The sequence below is a fragment of the Urocitellus parryii genome, chromosome 1 (genome assembly GCF_045843805.1).
Source record: "Urocitellus parryii isolate mUroPar1 chromosome 1, mUroPar1.hap1, whole genome shotgun sequence".
Taxonomy (NCBI): domain Eukaryota; kingdom Metazoa; phylum Chordata; class Mammalia; order Rodentia; family Sciuridae; genus Urocitellus; species Urocitellus parryii.
In genome coordinates, this window is record NC_135531.1 from 186,047,620 (window position 1) to 186,063,273 (window position 15,654).

General features: G+C 37.9%; 1 protein-coding gene across 3 annotated transcripts in view; it reads left to right on the forward strand.

Moving 5' to 3' along the window:
* The window catches only part of Cntnap5 (contactin associated protein family member 5), a 771,818-nt gene that overhangs the window by 515,707 nt on the left and 240,457 nt on the right, over window positions 1-15,654 (forward strand). For all 3 annotated transcript variants that reach the window (XM_077798231.1, XM_026402894.2, XM_026402896.2), the window contains exon 13: window positions 4,573-4,773. In XM_077798231.1, the coding sequence (XP_077654357.1) occupies window positions 4,573-4,773 (201 nt within the window). The remainder of the gene's footprint in view (window positions 1-4,572; window positions 4,774-15,654) is intronic.

Sequence of the window (15,654 nt, forward strand, 5' to 3'; positions counted from 1 at the left end):
GGTGCCTTATACTCCTGTACTCTAGTGGCTAACAGCACTAATGAGGTAGAAACCTGAACACAAGAATGAAGGACACATTTGAAATCTTGGACCATAATATAGTCTGTGGGGGAAAAAAAAGATTGAAAGCTGAAAGTCCTAGTGTACCTTGAGGAATGTTTTATTGGTCTACATAATATTGCATGGTCATATCTATGGAATAGTGCTTTGGAAGTTGATCAAGCTTGCTATATGATGACCCTTATTCTGTGACTTTTTCATACATAAAGCTGGCATGATAGCTGGCTCATGACATCATTCACTCTCAAACCAAACCATTGGGATGAATGTTACCTTATAAAAGCAATTTTTGAATATAAAATAACAGTTTCTTTAAGCTAAGTTGGATGTTTAGTGAAGTGACCCTATTTCCTTCTTAATAATGAATAAATAGATTCCTGTATGTTCAAAAATCTCCTAATGCACTCCTCTCTTAAGCAAAATGAATTGGTCTTAGTTAACACACTCACATGCCTTTGAACAGTAAGAGATATGAATCTGTGTTTCTAATCATGGGATTGAATAGCAGCAGACACATCCGCCTACCAGACTGATGAAAGAGAATGGACAGGATAGTGCAATGTAGAATCGGACAGCAATATTTTTTGAGGTTTCTAGATTTGAGCTCTTAAAAAATAATTCTGTCAAAAAAATTTCAGGAAATGTAAGAGACACCAGTAAATAGACATATGATGCTATTCCACTGTTTATGGGTAATTGAATAAGGTAGTAATAATTTATTGTGTACAGCAGCAGCTATGCTTCAAGAAATTACAATCCATGTTTCTTGTTAACCTAATTTGCAGAAAATGCTTCCCACCACTCAAATCTCTAAGGAATGACATCCAGGTCCTTATTCTGATACAAAGTTCTAATGTGTAGATTCTTAGCTGTTGATCACCAGATAACCTGTTATGTGTTCCTGTGGATCATGGCACCAAATCATGATGTTACTATCAGGAATGGAACTGTTGATTATCAAATAACCTCATCTTCTTTGTTTATGTGTTTATTGGTGATTTTATGGTGCTGGGGGTAAAACCCATAGTTTCATACATGCTAAGCAAGCACCCTACTGCTGAGTCACATCCACAGTTCAGTAACCTTGCTTTCCAATGAAAATATTTCAATGATGGGCCCAAAATTACTGCCAAGGATTAGAAAGCAGATTCCAACTCAGATAGGCTTATTTCTCAAAATAAGCCTTTTGAGAAATAACCAAAATAACCAAAATAATACTTTTCTCTATTATTGGTTGAGGAAACAGGGCTTTAGAGAGAATAATTTGACCATTGTTGGTTAACCTGGAAGCATTGAGCTAGCATACACAGAAAGATTTTCTGGCTCTAGAACCCAACTGTATCTATTTATTTCCATTGTCCATTGAACAAATCAATTCCCTTGAACTTTTAACTTCATGGATCCAGTTTTAGTTAAAGGTAAATAAGATGTAAATCCATATATGGTCCCACTTGGGAATGAATCCTCCCTCCTCCTCAGCCTACCAGACTGTTGCAAATGAATCCAGCTCATTTGGAAATCCCTCAGAGCTAAGCTTCTCTAGCTAAAGCTATCCTTTCCCATCCTAAGCCTGGCATCAGCAACATCAGTCAGCAAAGCTGACTTTTGCCATGGTGACATGGGTATACCTGGCTTCCCAATTTTTAGCCAGGTTGCAGGTATTAGTGTGAATAGCTATAAGATAGCTGAAAAAAAAAATAGAAAGTGAGATAAAACAGGATTGATAACCTCTTTATTTTCAATTTTATTCTTTTTCCAGAAGCAAAAGTATTCAGAGAACATAGGGTAGCTTTGAAAAGAAAGCCACTATGATGTTCTAGGTTTGAAACAATCTCCTTTCCTCTTCTCCTGCGTCCTGTGCTTGCAAGTAGGGCTTGAGATGTGTATTAGGTGAATTGTGGGATATGCTTTGAAGTTCTAAATTTTCTCCTGTTTTTCTCCCACATATTTCATGTACTTAAAAGTGCTTGTTAGTGATTGAAATATTAAAGGCAAAATTCACCCTTGCAAGCCAAAAGATGGAGTTATCAATGTTATAAGTGGCCTTAAGACAAAACTTGACTTCCAATATAACTTCCTTTTACTTCTTGCCAAAGATAAAATATGATTCTGGCAAAATCAGTTGATGGTTACATTTATCAATTAGATGAATGGATGTAAGAGTATGAATACTTACACTTAGATATGTATGAATATGAATACTTATCCGTAGAAGAGAATATAAATACATGCAATTTAATGATGTTTACATTTGTATATCAGCTTGGATACATGGAGAATAGGGGATGGATGGATAGATAGATAGATAGATAGAAAAAAAGAAATAATAGTATCTAACTACTTTCCTTATTTTTATTCTTTACCTATCTACCAGGGCAGCTTTGAAATAAAAACTTGTAAATGGGCTTGAGGTTTCAAGCAATCATCTCTCCTATTGTCCCTTACAATATGTTTGAATTTTGGGGTTGTGGTAGATGTGCTAATGAAGAAATAACATGTTTAAAATATCCTGGAACAAAGCAGTAACACATCTTCTGTTATTATAGACTAGACATGGTTTTCCTTTTATTCTTCTTGTAAGTATAATGGCTATTTGAAAACTGTGCATCTTTATTCCTCTCTTTATGTCATTTTAGTATTCAGTGATAAGTTTTCTTTGCTTATTTTATCAATATTTGCCGAAATGGTTGCCAAATTTTTTGAAGTTTTAGATTAATTACTTTTGTTATAATATTATCTTTACAAATAAGAATCATGTCCTATTATTATTTTTTAAAGTGAAAATCTGATAACATTGACTGTTTTTGCATTTTAGAGAAAAATGCAATCCTGGCTCAGAGAAACATTGGGGAAATGTGGGTTATCAAACAGACTTAAGATGTGTCAGACTGTTTGAGCATGATTTAATTATATGGTCCAGGAAGCATTTCTTTTGTAGAGTTGGAAAATGCTTTGGAAATAATTAAAACTGAATCTTTTCTTTCTACTTTTAATATGTTGAAAGTGAGGAATAGGGAGATGAAATAACTTGTTGCAAGTCATGTACAGAATTGATGATAGAGGAAGAAGTAATCTAAGGTTCCTAGGTAGTCTCTTCTGCATTTTTTTCCTGTTAAATTGTGCCTATAGTCCTCACCCTGCTTCTGAGTAGTGAGGACTAATAAGTAGTGATACTTTGAGCATGTTTGCCAGTCATTAGTGTCTGGTAGATATGCCTTGAGTTATTTCCTTACTTTAAGGACCTTAGTTTACCCATTTTTAGAACTAAAAGGGTGGAAAAGGAAAAAAAACCACTTGATTTCTATGTTAGATTTCTTTTCAGCTCTGAGAATCTATGAAGAGTAATGATGCAATTATGTGGGCAAGATTCTCATATGACAAAAGTCTTCCGATTTCCTCTTTTGCTTTGTGAGGATGTTCAGAATTAAATTGCATGTCCAAGTGCAGTAAATATTTGCCCAGGTTACTGTAACAGACTGTTACAGACTGAATGCCTCCAGACAGTGCCTTATAACTGCAATTTTTTTTTTCATATTAACAACCCTGAGGCCTGTGTTGCAGGTGTTACTGTCCTGATTTTGTTGTAATTGCTGTCATCTTAACTGACTATAACCTTGAGCTTCGTGATGGTAAAGTGACTGATCCAAGTTCTTTGTTGGCAGAAATAGGTTTCAAATGCAGATCTCTAAACATCTAAAACCCAAATTCCTCTCTCTTCTCCTTGGCTTCCATGTTTTCCTGTCTTATTATTTCTCTTTGATTTAGAGATCTCCATCTCTGTGTATTTTTTATTGTAAAACTTTTAAATTATTTTTGTCCAATAGAGGTAACATGGAGAATGAATAATTAAAAACTGCAATTAAGCACCTGCACACGCAGCATTGATCACATCGTTTCAGCCTTCTTAATGATGTTGTACTTTACAGATGCTTGTTATGTATATGTCTTATTTTTAAACAAGATACTGACAGTTCTTTTGAGGAAATGATCTATGTTGTCATCTCATAAAGGATATAATGCAACAACTATTTGCAGCATTTACATTGAATTAGGTATTATAAAAATATAGAAATGATTTAAAGTCTATGGGTGGATGTTAGTGGGTAATATATCAATACTACACTTTTTTAATAAAAGGGTCTTGAGCACATACAGATTTTGGTATGGTATTCTTGAGGATATCATGCAACCAAGTCCCCACTGATGTGGCAATAAGACTCTATTATTAATTTTAAATGACATAATGTACATTTAAGGCTTTGTATAAAGCCTGTGAATGAGAACTTCAAAAATTTAGTTATTTAGATAATTTGCTCTGACACTAAGCCTGAGGAACAAAAACTCTCTGGTGACAGTCTACATAAGAAAAGCATTCAGGTAGCGTTTACTTGTTGCACTTTGCATGGGATGGTGATAAAGAGTTACACATTTAGTGACTCATTTATACTCTTTGCTTGCTCTTCTTTTGACCTTCCTTGTAATGTCTCTTGCTTTGGGTTATTGTCTGAGCAGAAGACAAGATCTGGATGTCAGTACAGCACAACAACACAGAGCTGACCCATGTGAGGGGTGCCAACCCAGAGAAGCCCTATGCCATGGCCTTGGACTACGGTGGCAGCATGGAGCAGCTAGAGGCTCTGATTGATGGCTCCGAGCACTGTGAGCAGGAAGTGGCCTACCATTGCAGGAGATCCCGCTTGCTCAACACGCCTGGTAAGTCTCACCCTGACCTTGTGCTTCTTCATAGGCCAAAGTGGGAGGTGGCCTCAGTAGAACAGATGAGTCTCCCAAACCCAGAATATTAACAACAAAAAAAAATGGGTGTTTATCAAGGGGCTTTATAGTTGCAGTTGTTCACTCTACAGAGAGAGTTGCAGCCAGGAAAGGACTGATTGTCTACAAGCATTGGATTTGATATACAAGGTATGATCTGGTTGAGTTCTATAGCTTCACCCTCATCTCCAAAAAGAAAATGTGGACAACATCCATCCTGCAACAGTGGTGAGAATACAGAGCTTCTTGAGAGAAGAGGCACTGAAAGAGACCATTTGCACTAGCTTTCTTGGTGATGGTGGTAAGAGATGCTCTTTCTGAGAGAGGGCATAGAATGTGATAGGGGCATCAAGAATCTCAGCACATTTATCCAAGAGTGATGAGCTATTCCTGGTGAAAAGATGCACACAAGAGAGCATTGTTAGGCAAGGATGCCAGCAACATCGACAGAGAGCCATGCTCTGTGTTCACAATAATTATTTTACCTGAAGAGTGCAGACCTTAACAGAAATGACTCCTTTAAAAATAATTTCATTTTAGCAAAAAATGGACCTATTCTTCTTACTTCTTCTTTTGTCTGTGGTTGATTTTTTTTTCTTTTAGAATGAATGATTTACTTAGTAACATGTTTTAAAAAGTAAAGATAAAAGAGAAAAAGTCTAGGACTATTTACCCAAACCAGCTTCTTGGAAAATGTCAAGAGGAGTCTGTCATCAGTTTGTGCTTGCCATGAGAAAAAAAATAACACCTATTGGGGGGAATGTCAGTCCATCATGTGTTTCAAGGCAGCAAAAGCCCACAAGGTTATCAAGAACCCAAAAGAGGAGTATCATAGTTCCTAGTCTCAGAAGCTTAGAATTTGGTGATTAGAGGTTAGGAATTTCAAAAGGGTGGAGGAAAAAAAAAAGCACAGTGAAATGTCAACAAAGGGGAAGAAAGAGAAGCCTAACTAAAACAAAGTACTGCCTGGCTGATCTAGAATCTTCAGGGAAGACGCTGTTCCACCTAAGTGAATTTTCCAGATAACTGTCACGTATCCTTTTAAGCACCAAAAATCTTTTCAAAGAATTTTTAACTGTTTGAAATGAAAATCATTTTTCAAATGGATTACACACTCCCTTGCCTTCTTAAATGGAGAATTCTGAACATAAAATGTAACCTTTTCCTGATGACTCAAGATCATCATTGTGAAAATCAATTATTGTACTCTCCTTGGATGCAGTCATACTTTCAGAGCTGATTAGATTGTAGGCACCTATTGGTGCCCCTTTTAAGGATCCTCAGACATAGTACCCTGTGGGATTCAATGTTTATTCATATCTCTCACCCTTGGATGTCAAGGCTGCACCTGCCAATGTCAGCATTTTGTCAAAACATTTATCTCCAGAAACTACTCTACCTACTTTTGACTGTGTAGTCTCTAGTTATCTAAGAATTGGGTTTTGTAGAATTACAGGGAAGATGAGAGCATGCTCATTCTAACTTTGGAAGGTCCTTTAAAATACTCATTCTGTGATATCCAGTTGGTTATACCACCCTGTGTGTGTGTGTGTGTTTCCAAAGTTCATATTCTCTGAATATGAAAAGTATGAATTTGGAAGAAGCCTTACTGGGAGTGAGGACTTGATTCTGTCCTTATCAGTCCTTGTATAAATTGCTCATTTCTGACAGTTCACTTTTACCACCTAAAAATTTTACATTTCACCTGAGCTCTTAAGCCTGGTGAAAGAGCTGAAGGAAAGATCTAGTCCACCCTCCTTGTTCTAGGCCTGGTTTGTGTTAGGTGTCCAGCAAAAACTAAGGTCCACATCATTCACATCTTCCATCCCAGCAGGGAAGGTCCAAAATCTGGGTCATAATGGGAAACACTCTCAAAGGAGAATTTTATTTATATTCAAATTGTGAAAATAGAAAAAAAAAACATGTAATAATTATATGGTGACTGACTTGATTAGGAAACTCATACGTGCAGATAATCTCAACTCATGAAGATGACTTCTGTACCATTCTGGCCTGCATCCTTCCAAACAATTTTCCATGTGTGTATTCACAGAAATATAGCAGAATAAAGTATTAGAGCTTGATGCTTTTCATTAGGTCTCTTTTTACCCATGGATTTTGAATCAAAGGAGGGAAATAAAGGAGGACCCTAGGCACAGATGCAGTATTTCCTTTGTCCTGGAGGGTTGGCTTGAAGATTGCAATATGGGCACTTATGTCCCTCAGCTTCCAACTCCAGACAGGCACTGCTAGTGGGAGGGCAGTAGAGCACTCATGCAGACAGCATCATAGGGAAGTGGCCCTTGCCTCACCCTCCCACTACTGGGAAAGAAAACACTGGGGCACATTTACAGAGGAGCTTACCTTGTGAAATAGGTAGAGACAAGGAGAACAGTGTGCAGCCACATGGATCCTAGAGCCAGGGCCCAAGGCACACAGATGCAGGAACTTTCCCCTGGGATCTCTCAGCGGTAAGCATTCCCATCCCCAGAGAAAAAGCCAAGACCAGGAGATAAGAAGGATGGAGACATCTCTCCCTCCTCTGCTTGCAAATCTGGAAGCATTAGGCAGGTTTCTGCTTTATCCGTTAATTCAGGACACATTCAGCAGAGATTCCCAACCGTGGGGTGCTATTTTACAGCCTGTATTTGTCACACAAACTCACACTTTTTCATATCAACAAATAAGATTTCAGACCATGATTTTTATTAAGGGAAGAATATTCCCTTATATGGATATACTCCAATTAACAAATCCCCTATTTGGACATGTGCTTTACTTTCATATTTTAAAATTAATACCAATAACACTACAAGAAAATTTGCATGTAGATCTTTATGAACATAACTGATTATCTACTCAAAATTTATTCCTTAAGCTACCATTGCCAGAGCAGAAAGAGTGTGCATTTTTAAGGCTTTTGCCACAGTGACTTCTGTAGCACATCAGGGTTGTGCCAATTTATACTCACAACAACACTGTAAGATGAGGAGCCCATTTCCCAGAAATAGTTATTATCATTTTACTTCAACTATGTCTATCTGATAAATGTAAAGGAGCATCAAAGACAATTTTACATTTTTTTGTTGTTCTTAATTTTTTTAAAAAATAAAAATGTTAATTTTAGGAGATTTTCCATAGCTTTTTGGCTGCTACTACTAGTAGCCAGGATTAGTAGAAGCTATAAAATATTCTAAGTTGTGGTTGCAGGTGGATTTAAATCAATAAGAGGATGTGGAGGATGACTTCTTGCCATAGATTCCTTTCCATGGTATACATAATAGATAATTAAATGGAGGAAATAAAGAAAGCAAGATGGGAGAAAGGTAAGAGAATATTCAAATGGCCATCAATGACAGAGGTTTCTTCTGCCTCGGTTCTGTGTGGGGTACTGTATAATCTTTATCTTTAACCCAAACAGACCTGCACAGTGTAATTCTCCCCGTCTGATATTTCAGAAAATAAAACCCAGGAGGATTTTATTATCTCCTTCTTATCTTCTGGAAAGAAAATGCTTGCTCAATGCCACATAGCTGGGAGGGGACAAGTCTCATTCTGGCACCTATTACTATGCTGTAAGTCAAACTATGATGCTACTTCTTGCACTCTGCAAAGCTCCAAAAAGCCAAAAGTTATAAGGAAATGAGGAATGCATAGGAATTGAGAATTTGCATGAATTTCCTAATTGTGTAGAAAAATAAGGGTGAAGAGATAGAAGAATTGTCAAAGCAGTCTCCAGCAAAGCTATTTAGTTGAGTGTGTGGCCTGAAATTGGGCAATTTTTTATTTTTTATTTTTTTGCAGCATCAAAGGGTTTGCACTAAGCTAGCCAAGATGCAGCAGCTTCTACGTTCACATCCCCTTCAGAGGAGCCCTGTGAATCCTACAAACACATCCTCAGAGTCTGCTGTCTTTTAATTCCAGTTGTTGTTCCGGTTTTCTTCATCTAGCAGCAGGCAGGTAGAGAGGGAAGACAAGCGAGATAAGGTCATGCATGGTTCACCACTGTGTCTTTTTCATTCAGTGTGTGACTGAACCATGACACTGTCATTTTCTGACAGATTCTTCTGATATTCTTCCCCAGAGCTACTGATAAGTACCAACCAATTGGAATGTGTCATGTGTCTCTTTAACTGGAAGTGTATTCTGAAAACTCTGAAAAGGAATAGAATTCCAAGATGTTGATTGAAAATTTTGTTACTTGAGGGAATCCTTATGTTATTCCCCTTTAACTTTGTTTTTCTTCACTGTGATTGCTACTTCCTACCCTGCCCTTTATGTAGGCCCTGAAACTCTGCTACAGAGCAACTTCCAAATCCAGGCCAGGAATCACTAGCCTATAAATGCTTGGCAGCTCCTTGTCACCTCAGGAGGAAGTGGCCACTTGTCCCCAGGGAGGGAGCCTTGGCCTTTCCTCAAGTATCAGTACCTATGTAGGAATTTTCCTGAGGTCAATCTCCTGAAAGCAGCATATGATAAGGATATGAAATGAAATAGAACCCACTTGGAAAAGATTTGCACAGAGAACAAAAAAATTAATACTGAGGCCACAGTCAATTAGCGTTATAGTCTATCACTTCCCCCTAAATGGATGACAAAATTGAGAAGGACAATAGGAGGTGCTCTCATGGGGAAGCTTTGTACCAATATCCCTGGAGGGAATGAGCATAGAAAGTCCTGCCTAGCTTCAAATTCTCTTCCAATACTTGCTACGTGTTTTAGTCAGCTTTTTGCTCCTGTGACTAAAGGACCCAACCAGCACAATTGTAGAGGAGAAAAAGCTTATTTGAGGGCTCATAGTTTCAGTGATCTTAGTCCATAGAAGGTTGGCTCCACTTCCTGGGGCTCAAGATGAGGCTGAAAATCATGATGGAGAGTGTGGTAGAGGGAAGCAGCTCATCTCATGGTGATTAAGAAGCAAAGAGATTCAAGGACAATCTCAGAAACTTTCCCCAAAATGTACTTTTTCAAAAGCCTTCATCACAGTGGTACCAATTGCAGGTTATGACTTCAGGCTGTTGCTGTATTTATTTTGGACAATTTGACTAGGAAAGCCCAGGTCACTCCTGGCAATGAGGATAAGAAGAGTCAGACAAAGTTCTGAAAAAGCATGTAGGCTGGTTATTCTTTTAGCTGTCTAATTCAGTGTCTGACACACATGGGTAAGGACTGAATAGATATGGTTGAATGAATTGAGGTATGGTAGAAATAACTTCTGGGTGATTAACCTCATGGTTGTAGTTTTGTTGCAGTGTGCACTGTGTATATGGTGTGTTGGTTTTTAACCAAAGGGACCTGGATCCCAGTCCCAGTTTTGTCTCTTGTTAGTTCTGTGACATTTGACCAGACACTTTGACTTCTCTTGAGCTCATTTTCTACTTGTAGAATATGAACAGCAAAGCTGTCCTTCTGATGTACATGCTTATCATTTACACTAAATGAGATAATGGACATAAAGGTAAACAAAGACCCTAAGGTGCTCTACAGATATAACTATCTTGAAAGCCCTGGACTTTGTAGAGAATTGTGTGAATTGTTGTGTATTGATCAAGACATACATGTTGTTAGGTAAAAACTAAAAGTGAAACTCATACACTTAAGATATGAAAATAAATATAGTATATTGAAAATAGTATAATTTATATATATATATATATATATATATAATATTGAAAATAGTATATTCAAGTCAGTAGGGTAAAGTAGGGAAGCATGATTCTGCTCTGCTCAGAAAATATGATTCACTGACATAATCAGATGATATATTTAGTATCACTGATTATTTTCCCCATTGTCTGAATGGCTAGACCTCAAAGGTGACTTGGCAACCTCCTTCCATTTGACCTTTCTGGGTCCATGAATAACAGTGGATTCTCCCACTCACCTACCCAGGTCTGAACATCTAAGCAGCACCATTTGCAGAGTTGCTTTCCAGAGAACTGAGAATGCCATTCATATCCAAAATTTCTTTCCTAAATATCACCATTAAGGTTTTTTTTTAAATTTTATATTAAATATTGTTCTCTGTATTCAGTTTAAGAATATAAATGCTGTCAGAAAACATAGTCTGAGAAGTTTCTACTGCCTTAGTGGGAATTTGTTCACTATGAACATTCTAGAAAGGGAGAAAGAACAGAGTGACCTGATTTAAATGGGGTTCTGAGAAGAAGGAGCCTGTAGAACATTCAGAGGCAGAAGGGGACCGTAGGGGAAGGCTGACGCAAGAACAGTGCACAGTTTCACCCAAGGAGCTCTGAAGCTAGGTATTCCCTTGTCTTCTGAAGACAATTATTCTTCCTTTGGCCTTTCACTTATTTATTCTTGGGATAAAAAATATCAAAAAAAAATGAATCAGTTTCTCTAAGAAATATCTGCACCCCTGCGCTCATGACATTATTCATGACAGCCAAGGTGTGGAAACAACCCAAGTGCCCATTAGAGATAAATGGATTAAAAAAAATGGTGTGTGTGTGTGTGTGTGTGTGTGTGTGTGAAAGAAGGAAACCCTGTCATTTGTGACAACAAAGATGAAACTAGAGGACATTAAGTGGAAATAAACCAGACAAATGATCTCAGTTATATATGGAATCTAAAATGTCCAACTCGTAGAAACAGAAAGTAAAACAGTAGTTCCAGGGACTGGCCAGTGACGGGAAGTAGAGAAACATTGATCAAAGGATGCTAACTCTTCAGTTATAAGATGAACAAGTACAAGTTCTGGAGGTGTAATGTACAGCATAGGTGGTGACGGAATGTTCCTGAATTTGAATGTTTTGATCATTTCACAACATGTACATATATCAAATCATCATGTGTTGTACCTTGAATGCATATGATTTTTGTCAAATCAATATTTTAAAAGACTATTTAAAATAATGAAGCAGAGAGAGAAACTCCACTCACCAGATACAAATATATACCCCATTTATACACAATGGAGTATTACTCTGCATTTAAAAATGACAAAATCATAGAATTTGGAGGGAAATGGATGGCATTAGAGCAGATTATGCTAAGTGAAGCTAGTCAATCTTTAAAAAACAAATACCAAATAACTCCTCTGATATAAGGGGAGGAAACAAGGACAGGGTAGGGATGAAGAGCTTGAGACGAAGATTTTCATTAACAGGGTTGAGAGCTGGGAGGGAAAGGAAACGAGAAGGGGAATCGCATGGAAATGGAAGGCGATCCTCAGGGTTATACAAAATGACATGTAAGAGGAAAGGAGGGGTAAGATAATTCAAATGGAAGAAGTGATTTACAGTAGAAGGGGTAGAGAGAGAAAAGGGGAGGGGAGGGGAGGGGAGGGGGGATAGTAGAGAATAATATAGACAGCAGAATACATCAGACACTAGAAAGGCAATATGTCAATCAATGGAAGGGTAACTGATGTGATGCAGCAATCTGTATACGGGATAAAATTGGGAGTTCATAACTCATTTGAATCAAACTGTGAAATATGATGTATGAGGAACTATGTAATGTTTTGAACGACCAACAATAAAAAAAAAAAGAATGCAAAAAAAAAAAAAAAAAAAACAAATATATACCCCAAAGCCAAGCCCCAATTCCCATCTCCCACAACCACACCCTGCCACCTCAGTTACTCCCATCAGGGATCAATTCACTGATTAGGCTAAGGGTATAACTCAGTCATTTCTTCTCCAAACCTTCTTGCACTGTCTCACACCATGTGAGTTTCCAGGAGACATCACAACTAAGCCGTAACACTATGCTACATAGAATGTACCCGCTAGATATACTCATTGGAGTATCAATATATGTGTCCTTTTGCCATTACCACTCTTCCTAAAGTCTACTTGGGGTAACCTCTCCAATAAAGCTATAGCTCTTCAAGGTATAGGAAAGAAGTCAGTATTGAAACGTGATTTTGATTTTCAATATCCCCTCAAGGTCCATATGTTAAATGCATGCTCCCCAGTGCTGGTGCTATTAAAAAGTAGTGGAACTCATCAGAAGTAGGGCCTAGTGGGAGATCTCAGGGCACTAGAGGCATGCCTTTAAAGGATACAGTGGGCCCTGGTTTCTTCCTCTTTTACTTTTCTTACTTCCTGTCCTGAGCAGTTTTTCTGCTCTACGGGTTCCCACTCTGGGTTCAAAGCAAGGGGGTTAACTTCTCATGGACTGAAACATCCAAAACTGTGAGCCAAAATAAACCTTTTCTCTTCATAAGTTGATTATTTCAGAAATTTGTAACAGGGAAGGAAAGCTGACTAACACCACATGAAGCCATTGAAGATTCAGACTCCATTACTTTGAAATCTAATAGCTGTAAGACAGTCTGAGCTGGAGTTTACTTTGGTTTTTCTGAACAGAAAGCATTTGCAGAGTAAATCAGTCATGCAAACAAGATTGCTGTGAGGATTGTTTAAGTTCTTCAGTAGAGCTAAGAATCCAGTGCCCTCCAGCACTTCAAAACCTCTATTTGCCTATAAGTAATGGGTGATTCGAAGTCATTCCTGTCCATTTGTTCATGCTGGAAGAGGAGTGATTTTTATCTGGATTCAATTGCTGTACCTGATCATGGTTTAGTGGAATTTAAAGGCAAAAAATCCTATTATTTAAAAGTATCCTAATATTCTTAATTCCCTCCTTTTTTTTAAATTATTTATACTTTAGTAAGCATGCAACTAACTGGCTATATACATAAAAAAAACTTACATAAATAAAAACTATATTTTATAGCCATATATATTCTATGTGGCATTGTATTATGATTTGTATTTATAGGTTCTATATCTTCAAATTCAAACAACTGCAGACTGAAAATATTTGAAAAAAATGCACCTATACTGAACATGTATAAACTTTTCCCTTGTCCTATTCCCTCACCCACAAAGTATAACAACAACTTATATATTGTTTACATTGTGTCACATATTGCTCTGTGATTTTAGGTATACAGGAAGATGCAATTATTTGCAAATAGCATATCATTTTGCATAAGGCACTTGAGCATCCCTGGGTTTTGATATCTCTGAGGAGTCCTGGAAGAAATCACCTCTGGTATCCTGAGGAATTACTGCACATGATTTATACACTACCTGTTATAACATATATATCATGTAATGGCATATATACTCATAATAATTTACTTTTTGAATATCCAAGTAGATCTTAAAATGTACATGTGTATACGCCTTCATAGGCATTTCCAGTATTCAACTCCTCATGCTTTCAAAACTAATGACTAAGTTCAGAAATCTAAGTAAGGAATTGTGATGAAGAAAAGCTTAATTACTTCTTAGAAATGGAGCAGCACATCAAGGTACTCAGGAGTTTCCTACACTGAAAACTCTTTATCACCACTCTTTGTACCAAATAAGATTAATTAACAGAATTTACATTTTATTTCATGCACTAAGTATGTGTTGAGTATTCATCCAGGTTTCAGGCACTATTCTAGATGGTGGGAATAAAACACTGAAAAAACAGGGTTCCTGAGCACATCATTAGAGTTGCCATGACAGACACACACACACACACACACACACACACACACACACACACGCACTCCCTGTCACACACACTCAGAGTCGATTCACAGAAACAAAGTGAGGCAATGAAGTCCAGAAGACTAAGAATGGAGAGTGGTCAGATATGGGGGGCTGCATTTCAGAAGGGGTAGTGAAAGGTCTCCTGTTGCTCGGCTGCTAGAAGATTCTACAGCTGAGCCCCATGGGTACAGGAGGGGGTTGCAGGAGAGCATGTGCCTCACTAGGGCTGAGAGTTCCCTTGAGGAACAGCATAAAGGATACTGTAGCTAGAGGACTGGAAGCAGGAAGGAGGGTGGTAGGAAAATGAGGCAGTGGGGTATCCAGAGATCATGCAATGCTTTAGACGGTGTAGAGAAGTCACTGGAACATCTTGAGTCTTAATGTTTTTAAATCTTCCTATTTCAAATCCAAGATCTGGTGTCAGTTTACGTAAGTCACATTGAACCACGTATCCATATTTGCTAATCACGTGGACATTTTGGGTCACTTAGACGGTGTAGAGAAGTCACTGGAACATCTTGAGTCTTAATGTTTTTAAATCTTCCTATTTCAAATCCAAGATCTGGTGTCAGTTTACGTAAGTCACATTGAACCACGTATCCATATTTGCTAATCACGTGGACATTTTGGGTCACTTCCTCCCTCTGCCTGGTGAAATGGAAACAGCTTTGAGCTCCCTGAGGACAGACGCATGTTCCCATGGAGGGGGGTCTCAGAATACCACTCCATGTTCAGGGGAAAGCTCAGTTTTAGAGTTTGCCTCTTTCTGGCTTCTGGGAACACTTGCTTTCTAAAATTCCCTTGTTTATAAATGAGGTGTTTATCTACCCCTTGTAACACTACTGAGCATATTAGAGTCAAGTCTGGCTCCTTCCTGTCGTCAGCCAGCCATCCAGATTCACTCATCCATCTGGACTTCTCATTTAAAATAAAGGGTACTGTCATCAGCTGAGTTTCTTAAGGTGAAACATAGGCCTTTTCTCCTCCTCACCATCTCCATTCCATACAACAACAAATGCTCAAACTCTCCAATCTTTTCTCTAATTCTTCTGCTACCCACTACCTTCAAATTCCCATCTTTTCCGACACCAAAAAAGCACAGTAGATTCCAGCTTCCTCTCTTATACCAATCTGCCCCCAATTCTTATCCTGTAGCCAAAGTGATGATATTTTCAAAATGAGTCTATATTATCTGGTTTCAAGCCAGGTTATATAAATAAAATAAAGAAATAAAACCCTGACTCCTTCCTGTGGCTTACATAGCTTTGCCAGATGGACCTCTTGCCAGCCCCTCTCTCCAGCT